Below are 19,136 nucleotides of genomic sequence, written 5' to 3'. Positions count from 1 at the left end.
TATATATGCACACACATATATGGATGCATACATATGCCACATAGATCATGTATATAGTATATACACCTTCTGTATTATATATATATAGTATGTCCGTGTATACACATACATGCATTTTGCATGGATGCATTTTATGTAAAAATACACACATACATATATACACACATATACATGCTACATACATCGTGTATATAGTATATACACCGTCCGTATTATATATAGCATGTATGTGTATACACGTACATGCATTTTGTATAGGTGCATTTTTATGTAAAAATACACACATATACATATATGCCACACACAAACACAGATACGTACACATATATGGTGCATACGTCATGTATATACACCATCATACACATACATGCACTTTGCATAGATGCATTTTTATGTAAACATAAAATCTTCAAACACTTTAGGCTAGAACACATACATGATGATTGCAAACCATTAACCGAGAATCATAGACTAAAACCATTTTTTTTTTTTCTCTCTGTCTTCTGGGAGTTGTCAGGGGGTTCTCCTGGACTCCACACGGTTGCAAAGGCTCTGACGGCAGCCTCCGAGGAGACCGAGGCACACGCGGCGCGGGGCCAGGGAGGCGGGGGCGGGGGCGGCGGCCCGGCAGCTCCGGCCGCTCGGGCAGGAGGAGTGGAGCCGGGCCCGCCGCCCGGGGCGCCCGCGGGGGCCGCGCGGGCCGGGCGGAGGGGGCGGTGCGGGCGGCGGCAGCGGCGGGCCACGCACGGCGGCGGCGGCGGCGGCGGGAGCGGCCGGGCACGCACGGCTACGGCTACGGCGGCGGCGGCGGCGGGAGCTCCGGCCACGCGCGGCCGCGGCGGCGAGGGCGGCGGGAGCCGGAGCGGGAGCGGGAGCGGGAGCCGGAGCCGCCGGAGCCGCGGGAGCCGCGGGAGCCGGGCGCGCACGGCGGCGGCGGCGGGAGCGGCGGGAGCGGCGGGAGCTGTGGCGGCGGGAGCTGTGGCGGCGGCGGCGGATGGCCCAGAGCTGATCTATGCGGCGCCTGGAGGGGCTGTGTCTGCGGCGGCGGCGGCGGCGGCGGGGCCCTGCCCGCGAGCGCAGCGGGGACAAGATGAAGTACCAGAAATACCTGACGGTGCTGCAGATGGCCATCGGCGTCACCCCCTCCAACCGCGGCAGCCTCCTGCCGCTCAAGAGGAGGCTGTGGTGAGGGCGCGGCGGGCGCGGGCCGGGGCCGGGGCCGGGCGGGCGGGCGGCGAGGCCGGGCGGGCGGGCCCGAGGGCGCGGGGAGCGCCGAGCGCAGCAGCCATTTCGGAGCCCGTGGGGGGGCCCGCGCCCCGCGGGCAGGTGCGGCCGCCACACGCAGACGGCGCCCGGAGGGAAGGCGGGGGCCCGGCGGCTGCCGCCCGGGGCTGTCCTTGCCAGCCGGTCCCCGCCGAGGCGGTCGCTCGGGGTTTCGCCCCCGCCGCGAGGGAGCAAGTGCCGAGGCGCTAGTGGCACGAGGCGGGCTGCATTTTGTCTGCACGCGTTCCAGTTCCTCTGACCTGGAAACCGTTATTGGGGGTAACGGGAAAAGATCGCCCTTAAAAGAAAAAATGTCCGAAGTTTTGCAGGTCTGGCGGCCACAGCTGATGATCTTTCGGGTTGCGTCGCGTTTCCGTGAGCGTTCAAGGGGGGCATGTGGCGTCCCCGGGGCTGCCCGGGCGTTCCGCCGCCTCGAGGCTTCAGCGTGAGGCTCTGTCACCAGATAGTCCAGCGAAGGGATGGGGACTGTCAAAAGAATATGTCAGCAACCTTGCTGTTCAGTGGCTATTTTGATTTTAAATTTTGTGGTCGGCGAGGTTCTGTGGAGATGGACACAGTTCGATTTTAATTGAATTGAATTTCAAGGTTATAGGGAAAAGGAAGTGAGGCCGCTGGTAGGCATTTGAGAAAAGTAGTTTGTGCCATCTAAGACTAAATGAGTGATCCAAGGAATATAAAGATGGAGCAACCAAAAAAAAAAAAAAAAAAAGCTTAAAAGAAAAAAAAAAAAAAAAGGAATGCCCCATAATGAAGAATTTTGGAGGTAAGACCAAAAAATATGGGCAGCAGAGTTCAAATTCAGCTGTGCCACTTACTCTGTGACCTTAAGCAAGTTACTGGAGTATCTGTTTCTTGGTCTGTATGGTGAGAATGATGTTATCTACCTCCTGGGGTCATAACCCAGATCAACTGAGATAATGAATACAAAGCATCTGCCACTAGGTCTGGCTGAATAATGGGTGCTTAGTGACTATTAGTGTCTTCCTCACCGCCCTCCCTCTAATAATTTATTTAAAGAAAGAAATTTAGGGGTACCTTGGTGGCACTGCCTCCAACTCTGTTTCAGCTGGGGTCCTGACCTGGAGGTCCTGAGATCCAGCCCTATATCTGGCTGCACCCTCAGTGAAGAGGCCACTTGAGTTTCTCCCTCCTTCTCTGCCCCCTTCCCCCACCTTTCCTCTCTCAATCAAATAAACATTTTTAAAAAGAGAGAGATGTATTCTGCAAACAGTATTTTAATTTGATGAATAGCAAGGGATAACACATCAAGGACTAGACTGGTAATAGTTGGCAGTAATTAAGAAATGTCCACGGAAGAAGATTTTTAGCAAATATATGAAGACTGTCGCTATTATGAAGCAAGAAGCAGTAACATTGGAAGATGGCTTTTCAGGTTGATAAAGGAAAGAAAGAAGAAAAAAAGAGGTCAGCACCAGCTCTGCTTTTTCTCCTGAGCACTTACAATATATAAGGCACTACATATTTTACTTAATTGCCATGCATACTACCCCCCCACACACACAGCCGTGCCACTGGAATGTAAGTTGCATGGGGGCAGGCCTTTTTGTCTGTTTGGTTCATTACTAAGTCCCCTATAACTGGTATCTGGTACAAAATAGTTTCTGAAAAGATACATGTTGAATAGATTTATTCTTTTTTTAAATTCAAATTCAATTAGCCGACATATAGTACATCATTAGTTTCAGATATAGTTTTTAATAATTCATCAGTTGCGTATGACACGTGCTCATCATATCATGTGCCCTCCTTAATGCCCATTACCCAGTTCTTAATAATGCATAACCGGGAAGGAAATTTTCTTGATGTTAAATTTAAAAACTAAGATGTGGGAATATTGTTTGAGGAACTGTTGGGCATGAATATTAATTAGCATCACTGGGCCACCAAGTCAGGATACTAGGTTTATTCTTTTTCAGTGGAGTGCTGCTTCTGAGAATACATTCCCCAATACAGTGTGTGAAGAGAGGACACAAAGAAATAAAATCCAGGTAACTTTTGTGCTCTAGAGATTCATGTTGCAGGCAGGCAGGCAGGCAGGGAACCAGGGCTGTACTTAAAAACCATCTAATGAAGAGAGAGCCTGGAAAAAGCCAGGGGATTTTGTTTAACTTATCCACAATTTTAAATGAGCATTCCAGAATTTCTGCTCAATGTTAAGTGAATTTGCAAATGCTAATATAATTTCTATAATGGCAAAGTGAAGAGCATACATGATGGAAACTCTAGAGTGGATGGTACTTCAAACGTATATATATATAGTCCTTTCTTTAAGTTGAAGAATATTGTGAAGAATATTGTGCTGCCTGACTCATCTCTCTCTTACATCCTCTGGAATTGATTTTCTAGATAACATTTCATTTTGCCAGTATTAGAGCCAATGGCATATGGGGAATTAAGACAGGCACTATTACATAGCAAGAAGATGTGTGGATATGGGTTCTGACTCCAGCATGGTAGGTAGGAACCAATAGCAGACATCAGCATGGATTGTCGGACCTTGGGATGCACTATACCCATTTAGAAGATGTGAAGGATACTATGATAATTGGTTGTGGCACATATGAAGATTTATATGAATGTGCTTACGCGAAAGTGCATGCTGTCTGTGTTCCTCTCTCTCTAAATTCTTGCAGTCTGTGTGGAACGATGGCATGCCTGCAAAGCTTATGTGGATGGAAATAAAGGATAGGGTTGCCTGGTCCAGGGCTCTGGCCCCACACTTCTATCTAGTTTGACCACTTGTGCTCATTAGCTTTCTTCTGTGCACCATCTTTTCATCTTTCTGATTGGCTCTGCAATTCCTATAAGGAATAATAGATTTGTACACCATTTTTGGTGGAAAGTAAAGCAGACAAACAGCCAGATCTGCATCACTGGAGCCTGCAAGAACTTTGTCTTCTCCTTGTCTCCTTCTCCAAGAAATTTAGGAAGTAGGACTGTTTGGTTTTGAATCATTAGTGTTTAAGAACATAGAACTAAGGCCTGTGACCTCTACCCAAAGTAGGTGTGAGTTTGTGCAGCTTGCAGCCAGTGGGTATCTTCTATATTTGCTGCTTCTGAAAAGAGGCAGCAGGGCACTGTTTTTCCTAGAGCTGCTGTAACAGATTACCACTGATTCAGTAGCTTAAAACAGCAGAAGTGTATTCTCCCTCAGTTTTGGAAGCCAGAAGTCTGAAATCAAGGTGTCTACAGAACCAGGCTTCCGGGAAGGCTCTAGGTGGGAATCCTTCCTGCCCTCTCCCCATTCCAGGTGGTTCCAGGCATTCCTTGTGGCTGACTCACTCCCATATTTCTCTACCTCTTCACATGGTCTTTGTGTCTTCTCCACTTCTGTCTCTTATAAGGACATTTGTCATTGGATTTAGAGTCCACCTGGATAATCCAGGATGATCTCATCTCAGGACCCTTCATTATTTCTGCAGAGACCCTTTTTCTAAATGAGAGTCCCATTCACAGATTCCTGGGGTTAGGAAAAATGGAGAGGGAGCACCAACCAATCAAGTACAGGTACTGAGGCCAACTCTCTGCTTTTCAATAGGTGTGAAGCCCAAACAATTGTTATTCCTGTCGATTTTATGTGAAATGTGAAAAATATTTTCATAATAGTTTTATTGTTATTCATCCAGATTTTTGCATGGAGTGCCCTTAGTATCATTTACACTGATCTTAGGGGGAAAAGAGAATGTCACCTCATTTTCTTCATGCCTCTAAAGACATTTCTCCCCGCTATTTGATTGAGTAACTATTGAAGGTGGTGTGGCATCAGTGCACTCATTCAAGTAGTTGTCCAGTAGGCAGATTCTGTAAAAAAAAAAAAAAAGAGCTGCCATTCCTTGAGTTTATTACCTAATGGGCCCAGTAGAAGTGCTTTCCAAACATCCTCATATAACCTGCAGCACCACTATGAGGTAGCTGCTGTTTTCCTCCCAGTTTTACAAATGAGGTCATTGACTTGCCCAGAGTCACACATCAGGTTTTATGCCAGTTGTTGGGGTTAAAAACACATTTGAGCAGGGACGTGACAGTCTAGAAAGGAAGAACAACCGAAAACAGGTACAAAACAACTGGAAAGTGCCTTATAGAATGTTGTTTCTCCAAGGGTGGCCCATAGCCCCCTCATGGGTCACAGAGGTTCCTGTGATGGGACAGGAATGGCTCTAATATCCACATCCTTTCTTGGTTTCTTTCTTTTTTTTCTTTATTGAGGTATAGCTGACATACAACATATTTCTTTCAGGGGTACAATATAATGATTCAGTATTTATCTATATAGCAAAATGATCAGTACAGTAAGTCTAGTTAGCATCCATCCCTTTCTTAGTTTCTTTAATGCGCAAATTGTAGCCAGTTATACACATTCTTATTTATATGTACAACTAAGAGCCAGCCATGTATATAAACATTTTAAGGCTTCTGAAGTCTGATACTTAAAGACAAAAATTAGCATTTTACCAGCATTAATGGAAGCATCCTTCACAAGAATTCAGTATCCTTCTAAAGTCAGCTGCCTTGCTGTGCTTAGCAGTATCTCGAGGCCTCTGTTCTTACACCCTTGTTTGTACTTCCCATTGTCTGGGGGAAAGATGCTCTGCTATCACCCATCAGTATTCTTCTTGAGTAGGTTGTGGTTATCAGTTCCTGATATATTTTTTAAGGCTTTATTTATTTATTTATTTATTCATGAGAGAGAGGGGCAGAGACATAGGTAGAGAGAGAAGCAGGCTCCCTGTGGGGCGCCCGGTACAGGACTCGATCCTAGATCCCCAGGATCACCACCTGAGCTAAAGGCAGACGCTCAACCCTTGAGCCACCCAGGCATCCCTAATTCCTGATATTTTAAAATTAATATCATGTAGAAAGATTGTTAGGTGTTATTTCTATTGGTACTTTGTTCTTGTGTAACTGCTTAATTTCTACCATTTTGATTATTTTTGCCCAATTCTTTGTTAATACTGAGATCTTTTCCACTAGAAATTAGAGATGGATGAGGTAGGCAAGCTTAGGAGTTGTTCATTCCAAGTGAACCGTGGTCAGAAATTGTTGTGAGCCCAAACTTCTGCATTAGAAACCAAATGAGGAAAAAAAAAAAAGAAACCAAATGAGAGGGTTTCTGCCTGTCAAGCATGCCAGCCCTGACCACAAGGAAAAACATGGTTGTATTACAGAGGTTATGAACAGAGTGGAGAGAAGCAGAAATTTTCTCCCCAGTCATCCCCTAGAGATGAATAAATGGAATTAAGAATTAGGAAAAAAACTTCATTGTAAGCTAAATATCGATTTCCCCAGAATTCAAGGGAAAATACCCAAAATGCTTACATCTCAGTTACTAACTTTATTTTCCCTGTCATCAAGGGCCATTCTCCTAAATATTTGGGAAATAAAGCCCAGAGTCTGAGTTAATTCAGTTCAGACCACACCATCAGGAGAGTGGGACCTTGGGATTAAAAATATGCCTGGGGCATCTGGGTGGCTCAGTCCGTTAAGTGTCCAAGACTTGATTTCGGCCCAGGTCATGATCTCAGGATTGTGAGATCAAGCCCCACATCAGGCTCCATGCTGGGTGTGGGGCCTGCTTAAGATTCTGTCTCTCTATACTCACTCCACTTATATTGTCTCTCTCTCTTTCTCTCTCTCAAATAAATAAATAAATAAACCAAAACAAAAACAAACCAAAAACCAAAAAACTAGAACAACAACAACAAAATACTCCTTTTTTTTTTCCTCCACATCTCCATGTGGAGACGTCAGAAAGAACTGTCCTTCCTGGGCTTTTTGTATCCAAGTACAGCTCGTCTTAACTGAATTGTAAATATTCCTCTCTATTCTTAACGAGGTTCCAGCAGAAAAGTATTATATTTAGGAGTTTTAGTTATATTTAGATAGGATTTTTTTTTCCTGATTTCATCACTAGACTTGATATTACATTGAGTTAAGTCTAATAAATTTCTTGGCTGTCAGTCATGTATACATTTGGTGTATATAAAATCACAGACTTCAGATTTTAGGTTTGGTAAAAAGGTAAATAGTGATACTTTTCAAGTCAAATGAGAGAAAAACTTGTGAAAAATATCTTTGTCAAAAAGTTTATATTAGGGATCCCTGGGTGGTGCAGCGGTTTGGTGCCTGCCTTTGGCCCAGGGCGCGATCCTGGAGACCTGGGATCGAATCCCACATCGGGCTCCCAGTGATGGAGCCTGCTTCTCCCTCTGCCTATGTCTCTGCCTCTCTCTCTCTCTCTGTGACTATGATAAATAAATAAAAATTTAAAAAAAATTTTAAAAAAGTTTACATTAATTTCTTATGATTATATCACATAATCAATGCTATCAAAGAGAGAAAAGAAACAGAACTTAAGACTTACATATTGTTTTGCAAATCTGTTTTTCTTTCCTATATGCCTTCTTCTCTTAAATGAAATTCTTCATTATTTTCACGGAAGCTTTTATTCTGCAGAGAAGAGAGCAACACTGTACAATGTACTACTTTTTTTTTTTTTTAAAGCCACAACAAAAATACTAACAGTTTGAGTAAACAACACCAAATGCCATCAATGGACCAACATTTTTGCAGAATCTCTGAAATGTACATACTAGATTGGATGGATCTACTGAGAGAAAAGCCTTGTAGGAACCACTGTCCACAAAATGAGCAGAACATTTCTGCACAAAGAGAGGTTGATAGCGTGCAGCAGCATTCCAGGGATGGAAGGAGCAGAGGACATTTGGGGAATTAAACAGATTCGATGCTCAGTTGACTCCTTGCCTCCCTAGTTTGTGACAAGTTGTGGACAACAGTGTTGCTTTCTCACTTACCAAAGCAGTGAATGCAAGCTCTTGGGCCAGAGACGCAGGGCTGTAGCTGAGATAGCTACTGAGCCGTGACCCAGAAGAGAAGTTACTTCATAACAGCCTGTCCCATCTCCCTGCCAGAGTTGCCAAAGGCAGGCCACAATAATCTGGACAATGCAGAAACAGATGTTCTCTAATACAAGTATAAGTAGACATTAAAAATTACCAAACAGTTGGAGAAAGCCAGTATTAAGAGAATTACTGTACTTAACAAACAAAAGAACTAAGTCCTGAGAAAATAGAAAAACCATCGATTTAAATGGTTATTTTCAGAAAGATGCAAGAGAATATTGTATTAATAAAACACTGTATGAGACACTTCAGAAATTTAACCTTTGCTTATTAAACTGAAAGAGAATGGCTGATCGGATAAAACTGAAAAGCAAGTTAGCAATCTAGAGGAGTAAGCTAAAGAACCACTAAAGAATAAAGGGATCAAAAGTATGAAAGAGAAGTTAAGAGACCTTGAAACTATTTCCAAGAAAGGGTGGAGCTTTTGGTAGGGTTGTCCTGGTGTTGGAAAAGAAGGGAAACGGAGGTGGGTTTAATGTTGTTTCTTGTGGAACAGCAGATAGGAATACCACTGAACTGTAGATGTTGATAGAAATATTTCAGTTTAAATATATATGTGTGTACAAATGTATTCTGGAAATATAGAAGTATGTATATATGTATGCATATATTTACCTATGCACATATAAATATATAAATATGTGTGTGTATATAGTTAGCTAGAGTTAAGAGTTGCCCTAATAAGATGTGTAACTTTGTTTTTTGTTTTTGTTTTGTTTTGTTTTGTTTTGTTTTTAGATGTGTAACTTTGAACTACGAGTTGGAAAGGAGAGAGTCCAGGGGTGGGTGGAGACATAGAAAACTCAATCATATTAAAAAGGTGGGAAAAGAAAAAGAAAGCATTTAAACTAGAAAAATATAAACTATAAAACAATGTGGCAGGAATAAACCTAAATATATTAGTAAACACAACAAATTTGAATGGATTAAGTTTCTCTCAAAAGATACAGATTCCCAAATTGGATAAAAAAGAAAACAATAAGGCAGCCTGGGTGGCTCAGTGGTTTAGCGCCGCCTTCATCCTCGGGGCATGATCCTGGAGACCCGTGATCGAGTCCCAAGTCGTGCTCCCTGCATGGAGCCTGCTTCTCCCTCTGCCTGTGTCTCTGCCTCTCTCTCTCTCTCTCTCTCTCTCTCTCTTTCTCATGAATAATTAAAATATTTTTAAAAGAAGAAAAGAGAAAAAATAATCTGGTTACATGCTGCTAAAGAGTTAAGATTAAGGGTATAGCTAAAAGAAGGGCAGGGGGAGACAGCAGGGGCTTGGAAAAGACAAGCACAGAAAAAGATAAGTCAAGAAAAAAGATAATATATAAGTGTAGATGGGGAAATTAATAGACAAAATAGCATTTAAGGTAAAGTCTTTAACTGGAACAGAGACTTTTAATATGATGAAAGGTTAAATCCCAGAAAGATATGAGTTATAAACATTAAAGCATCTAATACAACAGACTTGAAATATGTAAAGGAAAAACTAATATATAAAGATCAGTTTCAAATCCATATTCATGTTGGAAAACTCCAAAATAGTCTTTTTTAATAGAAATCAGCCCTTCAACAAGGTAAGTGTAATTAAGGATACAGAGAAGTTGTTATAAAATGATAAAGTCACTCTTCCACTTGAGGATACTCCCACCCTCACATGAACATACTTTCTTAAATCTTGTTGATGGAGGTATAAGTTGGTAAAGCCTTTTTGAAAGGTGGTACCTAGCAACATCTAGAAACCTCTGACCCTGCATTTTACTTCTAGTAATCTTTCCTAAGTAAATACTATGTGCGCAAAGATGTTAACTATGTTCATTGCTTTATAGTTTGATAACAAACATTTGAAAGCTAAATGCCCATTGGTTAGAAGAGTGGTTGAATAAATTGTGGTACACCTATATAATGAAATACTGTTTAGCCATTAAAAGAAATGAAATATGTAAGTTCAAGCCCCATGTTGGATGTAGAGACTACCTAAAAATAAAATCTTTAAAAAAAAATGTGGGGGGAGGGGAGATGCCTGGCTAGTTTAGTAGATAGAGCATGCAACTCTTAATCTCAGGGTTGTAAATTCAAGCCCCACATTGGGTGTAGAGACTAATTAAAAATAAAATCTTTTAAAAATTGAAATAGATCTGGTTATTCTGGGAAAATCTTCAAGATATATTACTAAGTGAAAAAGTAGGGTGCAGGGCAATTTGATCACTGCTAAAAAGTCTCAAAGAAGATTCACACATACATGGATAAGCATGGGCATTTGTTTGGAGTTTATACAAAGAACTGTTAGTGGTGGTTGTCCTTAGAAAAAGGAATGGGGATTTGGGATGGGGGGGGAGAAGGAAGCTTTACTTTTCAATTTTGCATCTTTTCATACTCTTTAAATATTCTAACTATAGGGAAGTAGTACTTTTAAACTGCAGGCATACATAATCTAGTCTAGTTTATGATATTCATTACCATCTTATTATTATAGAAGTCAAATTTACTTTGCTAATAGTCCATCCAGTGTGTCCTTTTCAAGCAATGAGAGAAGACCTATTTTTTTTAGACAGAGAGAGAGAGAGAGTGCACGCTCACAGAGAGGAGGGACAGAGGGAGAGAGAAAGAATCTTAAACAGGTTCCATGCTCACCATGGGGCTCAATCTCAGTACCCTGAGATCATGACCTGAGCCGAAATGAAGAGTTGGACGCCTGACTGAGCCACCCAGGCGCCCCATTAGAGACCTATCCCTTTCAGACAGCATTTCAAGTATAAAATATTAATTAGGTCGGGAAAGTTGAAAAGTACATGAACATGGAATGTATACAAGCAGGAAATCTGATCATAAAATAAGGAAACTGATTTTCATAAGCCACACTTAACAAATCAGTCTTACTCCTTAAACCTTTGTCATCCCTAAGATGATAATCCACTAAGTAGTTTCCTCCCCGGTTCCCAGGGCACCTTCTAAGGCTGCCAGCATTAGTGGCACAGAAGCGATTGAACACATGGTGGACTTTGAGTGTGTGTTTACGTGTATCCCAATGTGCATAGATTAGATTAGATTATTTACCATTTCTTTTTATCTGTATTTACTTGGTTCTGTAATCATGTTAAAATTAAGTGTTGGCTGTCATGTTTAAATTTTTGAAGTTATTTTCATGCTTGAAAAAGCATGCTGAACAGTAATTTGTGGTTGTACAAAGTGATAGCCAACTTGCTCCAGGTGTGCTGGGCTCTGGGTTGAGCGCTTGATAAAGAATCACCTAGTGGGGAGCAGATGCCTCCCAGTTACCTAGGAAACTTCAGTCTGGCCTTCATTGCTTCTTTGATGGTCACAGAGTTGACTTTTAGTGAGTCTTAATGTAGAAATGTTTGAACCCCATCAAGAAAAATTTCTAAGCCAGCAAGCTGCTAAGAAATACTTAGAAAGGGTATCTGGGGCAGCCCCTGTGGCCCAGCAGTTTAGCGCCGCCTTCAGCCAGGGGTGTGATCCTGGAGACCCAGGATCGAGTCCCATGTCAGGCTCCCTGCATGGAGCCTGCTTCTCCCTCTGCCTGTGTCTCTGCCTCTCTCTCTCTCTGTGTGTCTCTCATGAGTAAATAAATAAAATCTTTAAAAGAAAGAAAGAAAAAGAAAGAAGAAAGAAAGAGGAAAGAAAGGAAAGACAAAGAAAGAAAAGGAAAGAAAGAAAGAAAGAAAGAAAGAAAGAAAGAAAGAAAGAAAGAAAGAAAGAAAGAGAAAGAATATCTGATCAGAGGTAGCTCCACTGTGGTTCCTTCTTGTTTGAAAAAGAGCACGAGATTTCTAGAGCTATTCTCCAGTAAGTCCTTATTTCATGCTTGAGAAACCTATCTACCTACAAACCTTTTAAGTTTTTTTCCCTTCTTGCAGGGTAACGCCATCCTCTGAAAATCCAAATGGTGCTACTTCTAGCGTCAGCCAAGGAAAACCTTCTTTAAGACGAATAAAAGGGAGACTGCACAGAAGCAAAAGCCTTGACAGCATCGATTTCTGTGAACTCACTGTAAGTGGACTGTGCAGTATTTTTTTTAATTTTTCAAAGAATGTGAACATTTTTATTTCATTATTTTTATTTGCATAAAAACGCAACAGTTGTATTTTGTGCACATTTTTTTTTTTGGCAATAAAAACGGGTTTATCCAACAGGTTACCAACCAGAATGCTTTGTTAACTGGTATCTGTATGAAACATCTATAATAAATGATTCTGATTCGAAGACCAAAATAAAGAAATGCTTCCTGAACTCTGCAACAAAAATTGAATTAAGTTCAGTGGAGTATTAATGTAAGTTTCTTAGAAAATTACAAATCTGCATGTTAATGTAAGTAGGGATCTAAGTGTTTGATTAATCCCAAATATCCACCTTCCTGGCAGCGCCAGAAAATAGAGTTACTCTGATATGATTAGGACAGATCCTGATTCAGCTAATGCTAGTCCTTTCTATCTGTTCGAAGTGATTAACATTAGTGGTCATATTCTTTTTTTTCCCCCAGGCCAAGTGACAGGCTTTCATGTGAGTATGTGATACGTTCATGCATGTTTTAGACGAACACTGGCACTTTCAGTCCCCACTGTCCTTTGCTATTAATTATGTTGTTTAGCTCATAAGAGATAATGTAGTGCTATAAAGGACATAGTAGAATTTTCTTTGCTTTAAGAAGATTTTATTCAAATTTATGTAGGGTTCAAATTAATGGATATTTAGGATGTTTAGCAGACCAGATGTGTTCACTTCTCCCCTTTGAGCTCTGAAAATTTCTGAATTATAAAAGTACCATTGAAGGATGCCTGGGTGGCTTGGCTCAGTCAGTTAAGTGTCTACCTTTGGCTCAGGTCGTGATCCTGGGATCAAGCCCCACATGGGGCTCCCTGCTTAGTGAGGAGGCTGCTTCTCCCTTTCCCTCTGCCTGCTGCTTCCCCTGCTTGTGCACTCTCTATCAAATAAATAAACTCTTTAAAAATCAATCAATAAATAGAAGTACCATTGACCATACCTGTTTCAAACAGTGGTAACAAAGACTTTCTTTTTTGAGGGTATGACTTATGCAATCTTTTATCAATAGTTAATGAAACCAAAAGTTCAGTAAATGTGGATATTCTTAATTTTTATTTTAGTAACTATTCTTGTTAAAATAATTATACTCAATTTTGCCTAAAAGTGTACTTGACCATTTTATGACACAAGACAGCAGAAGGTGAAATGTGACCTTCTTGTGAAAAAGACATTTAAGCAATAACTGAGAAAAGACAGTAAGGTTTTGCTAAGCAAAGCTAATAATATGACTAAAGAAAATATAAATATGGTTTAATATAAAGAGAATTGCTTTGCAAAAGTCAAACACTGAATTGAGAAGCAGTTTTTTTTTTAAGATTTATTTATTTATTTATTCATGATAGACAGAGAGAGAGAGAGAGAGGCAGAGACACAGGCAGAGGGAGAAGCAGGCTCCATGCTGGGAGCCTGATGCAGGACTCGATCCCAGGACTCCAGGATCGTGCCCTGGGCCAAAGGGAGGCGCCAAACCGCTGAGCCACCCAGGGATCCCTGAGAAGCAGTTTTGAGTTACTTTTTGGAATATAAAAAATGGAAATTGGAATTTTATCAGGTTCTTTTTTATAGTATTAAACATTGTCATTACTGAAGGTAGTCCAATAACTAATAAATCTGGCATGTCATAAAATACGTTTGTTTGCTTAATTATGGTCTCTGTGGTTGGGGAAGAGGTAAATATATCAGTAGACTATGACAGGAAAAAAAAGCTTTACTTCATATACTATTGCTTTCAGCCTCCCAACAATAGAAATAGATTATTTTAGCTGTGAGGAAAAGTTAGCAGATAGAGCTATCTTTTATCATGATGAATATGTTTTAAAATTATTGATAATTCATCCCCTGCCTTGTGCCATGCAAGAGTTGATCTGGCTCAAGTGAGTACACAGTTCAAGCAAGGAAAAAATAACACTATCTGCAGAATTAATTTATTTCTTTTTGAAATCTCTCCAATTTGACTTTATCTCAAAAGTGAAATGTCTTAGTTATCCCCAGAGGGAAGACATTTGACACTGAGGTTAAGAGAGAGAGAGGTAAAGTTGAGATTGATGGAAGGTCCCATTCCAGGGAGGAGTATGTATGTGTTCAAGGACGACGTGGTTTTCTGCTTTCTGGAGAATACATTGAGAGGCCATGGACTTTGGTACACTGACATTTAATCTCTTTCAGTAATGAGAATGTATTAATGAAATGTAATTAGGGTTCACCCTTGAAGATTGCAGGGGTTAGAGGCATCAAGCCTCCATGCAGTCAAAAATCCACTTGTAAGCTGACTCCCCAAAAACTTAACTACTAATAGCCTACTGATGACCAGAAGCCTTAGCAGTAACATAAATAGTCCATTAACATGTATTTTACGTGTTCTATGTATTATACACTTCATTCTTACAATAAGCTGAACTAGAGAAAAAGTGTTATTAAGAAAACTGGGAAGCCTGGGTGGCTCAGCGTTTGAGTGCTTGCCTTCGGCCCAGGGTGTGATTCCGGAGTCCTGGGATCAAGTCCCTGCATGGAGTCTGCTTCTCTCTCTGCCTATGTCTCTGCCTCTCTCTCTCTCTGTGTCTCTCATGAATAAATAAATAAAATCTTTTTAAAAAGAAAAAACATCATAAGGAAGAGAAAACACATTTATAGCACCGTGTTGTAAAAAATCTACTCATATCTAGACCTATCAGTTTTCAAACCTGTACTGTTCGAGGGTCAACAGTACTGCAATCAATTAGACTTTTTTGCAGTTTGAGTTCGTTTTGTTTCTCAGGTTTCGCAGTGATGGGTGGTAGGACAGCAATGTTTGAAGATTTTTAGATTCTTAGAAATCTTTATAATGTGCATGTTCCGTTTTTAGGAAAGCAATAAACTGATTTTCCAAACAATAGAGAAATTTTTAAAAAGAGCCTAACAGCCTGGCTACTGCCACCATCTACCATAAGCTGTGGCAATTGGTGTTGTAATATCCAAAATACATAGGGGCATATAGCATCTTTAGCACAAGGATAGGAAGGTTGTTTTCCCCTCCACTTCTTCAAATCTGTCTTCTTTTTGAAAGAAAGAAGTGCTACTCTTGAAAGCTAGATTAGAAAAGAGTCTCAGAGGAGGAGAATGGGATTCAGATCTGGTTCTCTTACACAGTTGACTCTAATGTAATCATAGAAAACCACGTTTCAAAAGCTTCAGCCACAATGTCCAAAGGGTAATTACTTGGTAAATGATGGCCAATTATACAGGAATAGATACTTCTCATCCCCTTTAGGAAATAGTTTAGCCACCATAGGTGTCTCTGTTCAAAAAATAATGAAAATTTTGTCATATGATCTTTTTAAAATCTGTAAAAATTTTTATTAGATGTATGGCTTCCTTTGACTGCCAGAGCAATGAGCAAACCTTAAAGTAGAAAGACAAACTTAGTTCATTATCTCTGGTTATGTGCAAATATCAAATTTGCATGACCAACAGAATAACGTGTATGTTTTTATTTTTACATTTTACTTTCAATTTTGCCTAAGAAAAAATACAATTTTTATTGCTTTTGGAAAAACAGAGCAAATAGAGTAAGAAGAGGTCCACTTGCTATGCATTCAAGGTCCCAGTTTCTGGCTGAGAAACCTCGGATTCCAGCTGAGTTGGCTGGCTTTGGTCCAGGCGTCAGATTGATGCCATTTCACTCCTGGGGAGAGGTGATTGTTTCAGCTTTCTCTGTGGGGATTAAATGGGATGGGCATCCTAGTTCATTTGGCAAATCCTACAGCATAAATGACTGACTTCCGAGTTCACTGGAGGAGACTGGAATCCATCCAGTCTCACTGCTTCCATGAGACAGTGTCCCAGAGATCCTTGGTAAAATTTTGTTGGGCAAGGCCTGCACTGGACAAGTCTGTTATGAACACCTGTCTTGCCTGGAAAACCTGAGCCTTTGTTCAACACTCTAATGGGTAAAATGCTATAAAACCACGTGACAAGTTCTCACCGCCCCTCGAGGTGATGGAGTGATGTATTGACGATCGGAAGAAGAAAAGTGACTATTTTGTCTTTAGACGCAGTTAATGATGTTGATATGCTGAGCTATTCCGTTTCGCTCTGGGCCATGGCCTGTTTAGAGTGATCAGGTTGCCTTATCCCTCCCTGCTTCTCAGATTCTAAGTGTATAGTCAAAACATTTTTAGTGATAATTTAAAAATTCAACAGACTGCTTGAAATTTTACAGCTTCCTTGATCATACATCCTCCCTAAAACAGGAAAATGGAGCCAGTTGAGTAGGATTCATTCAGTGGGGGGAGGCTCTTCTGAATATAGACTTACACAATTTATTTCCTGCTTTGTGGGTGTAAATCTAGATTGCTAATTTTCTCTTTCTGCCAACAGACAAATACTCTAAAAAGTTTCATGTACAATAAAGAGAAAACAGTGAACCAATTAATAGTTTATGGCTGTGTTCCCTTAGCTTTGGATTAGACAGTTGCAGTCGTCACCAAGAACCATTAGGCAAAAACGATAGGTCTCAAAATCTTCAGAGGAGTTTTTGTCATTAGAGGAAAAATATGTGATAATAAGATACTATTTGGAGTATATTACTTTTATATGCATTTCTGGGCTAATAAGTCACATTTCATTGCTGCCTGGTTGTTAAGGTAATTCTATTTTTTTTTTTTAATGATCAGCAATTTTTCATATTTGAAAAGGTAACTTTTTTCTCCTGATAAAGAGGAGTCTCTATGTAGGCTGATAGAAAATAAGTGTAACCTATGGAGATATCAGTGATAGAAATTTTCTCCTTCTCCCTCTACCCTTTAAGACCTCCTCTGTGAGCTCTGTGGGACACTTGAGAGAGTCAAGAACACTGTTTTAAAACTAAATATCTGACTTTTAATACCTATCAAGCTTGCTTTCTTCTTGGCATGATTGGGTACCTGACTGGTGAATGAGGAGCTGGGCACCCCAAGGTGAGAAGATGGAAGGTGGATATGTGAAGGCACACTGAATACCAACTTACCCTGCCTCCCATTCTGTTGGGAGGGGGCCAGCCACTTCTCCCCTTTCTTGCTCCCATCTGATCACCACTGCCCATCTCACCAGTCAGTATGAGAACCTAGAAGAAACAGCAGGGAGCATTGGGGGCCCCTTTTACTCTGGGTGCACAGCTTTCCCCCCTGACCTTTAGTGATATGGGCATCTTTCTGTTCACTTTTACAAATCTGCATCATTGTAGGTGTTGGCCCACGACCACCAGCAGATCTCCTCACTGTGCCCTCAACTCTTAGTGCATGTTTTATTCCTGATTGTATCAAGGGCTTCACCTCCTCAGAGACCGGGAGCATGTCTTTTATATTCCCCTGAATGCTACACATGACAGATTTTATGCTCATTAAGTATCTATTGGTTGGTTGTTGGTTAATTGATTGTTTCGTTAGCTGTGGCAGCTCAGTAGAGAAAAACTTAGAGACCATTAAATGTTCCCATAGTAGGCATTAAGAAGTAAGAGATGATGTAAAATGATGTAATTCATTTGATATGGAGTTAGGTAAAGTAACCAGCTTAATCTGTTGACTTATTTATGGGAAACACCCCTGAATACCAAGAAATAAGGGGGGAGCAAAGTAGACGTTGTGATGCCATTTAGAGGTATTGGAGGTGGAGGTGATGGTATTGGTGATGAAGGTAGAGGTGGTGATGGGGGTGGAGATAGAAGTATACACACCCATTGTTATTAGTCTTTCTTTGAAACTTTTGAGAGCAAACTGTACATATAATGTCTCACAATCTCTACATTTTGAATACATAGGTCCCCCAAGCAGGGTCATTCTCCACTTTGCCACCATGTAACAAATCAACAAATCAACACTGACACAGTAATAGTGTTCAATCTACAATTCCCATCCAAAATTCACCACTTTCCCAGTGGTATCTCTCTTTCCTTTCTGGTGCAGGATCCCATCCAGGAACAGGCATTGGTTAGAGATGTCATGTTTCCTCCTTGACAGTTTTAAAGAATCCTCAACCTGGAGCTGTTCAGTGTTTCTCATGACTAGATTCAGGTCATGTGTTCTTGGCAGGAACAGAGGACCTGCCCTCACTAGTCCCAGTACACCAAGCACCTGGCCTCCTTGCTGGCTTCAGTGTCTGTGAACTAGACACAGGAGTGTGCTGTGGCCCACTCCCAAACCTCCCTGAGGATATGCATTGCTGTGGGGTACAGGAGTCTTCCAGAATTATCACCCTCATTAATTTTCCAGAGTGGGAGAAATCAAGTAGAGTTTTGAGGCTCTTGTGCAGAACAAAGGAATCTGGCTGTTATATATGTTTGGGACTTCCAGAGGCCAATCTAAGTCCAGTTTGTCAATTAACAACCAATTAATAGTAGACAGTTTGCCCTTAATGGTTACTTTCATTAAACTGCATATCTGGGATCCCTGGGTGGCGCAGCGGTTTGGCGCCTGCCTTTGGCCCAGGGCGTGATCCTGGAGACCCCGGATCGAATCCCACATCAGGCTCCCGGTGCATGGAGCCTGCTTCTCCCTCTGCCTGTGTCTCTGCCTCTCTCCCTCTGTGTGTCTACCATAAATGAATAAATAAAATCTTTAAAAAAAATAAATAAATAAACTGCATATCTAAGGGACTCTCACAGACAGCCTTGCAAGGACTCTTGTCTTTTTGGAAACAGGCTGTCTATTCCTCTGAATACTGTCAGCTTCTACCTTTATCTAACAGGCTTTTGGGATTGGGTCCACAGGTCAGAATTTTGTCTTCCACTTATGTCAGCGACTCCCTCTTTAGTTTCTTTTCACTAGCAAATGCTTTTTGAGAAGTTTGTTGGCTCTGATTTTAGGCGAGATTTTTATTTATCAAAACTGAATAGAAAACTACAGATGGGCC

The 19,136-nt window shown here is 41.1% G+C and overlaps 1 protein-coding gene across 15 annotated transcripts in view; it reads left to right on the top strand.

Annotated features, from left to right (window-relative positions):
* The first annotated feature begins 988 nt into the window (after window positions 1-988).
* The window catches only part of TJP1 (tight junction protein 1), a 249,173-nt gene continuing 231,025 nt past the window's right edge, over window positions 989-19,136 (top strand). For 6 of the 15 annotated variants that reach the window (XM_077869278.1, XM_077869236.1, XM_077869205.1 and 3 more), the window contains exons 1-2: window positions 990-1,185; window positions 12,089-12,221. In XM_077869278.1, coding sequence (XP_077725404.1) covers window positions 1,013-1,185; window positions 12,089-12,221 — 306 coding nt within the window. In that variant the 5' untranslated portion in view covers window positions 990-1,012. Of the gene's footprint in view, window positions 1,186-1,441; window positions 1,593-2,006; window positions 2,048-2,143; window positions 2,710-8,963; window positions 9,046-12,088; window positions 12,222-19,136 lie in introns of those variants that run through there. The other 9 variants (XM_077869254.1, XM_077869227.1, XM_077869189.1 and 6 more) reach the window with 6 other exon arrangements.

This window comes from Canis aureus, chromosome 2 (genome assembly GCF_053574225.1).
Source record: "Canis aureus isolate CA01 chromosome 2, VMU_Caureus_v.1.0, whole genome shotgun sequence".
Lineage (NCBI taxonomy): Eukaryota > Metazoa > Chordata > Mammalia > Carnivora > Canidae > Canis > Canis aureus.
Note: the sequence above shows the minus strand (reverse complement) of the source record. Positions and strands in the feature narration are given on the sequence as shown.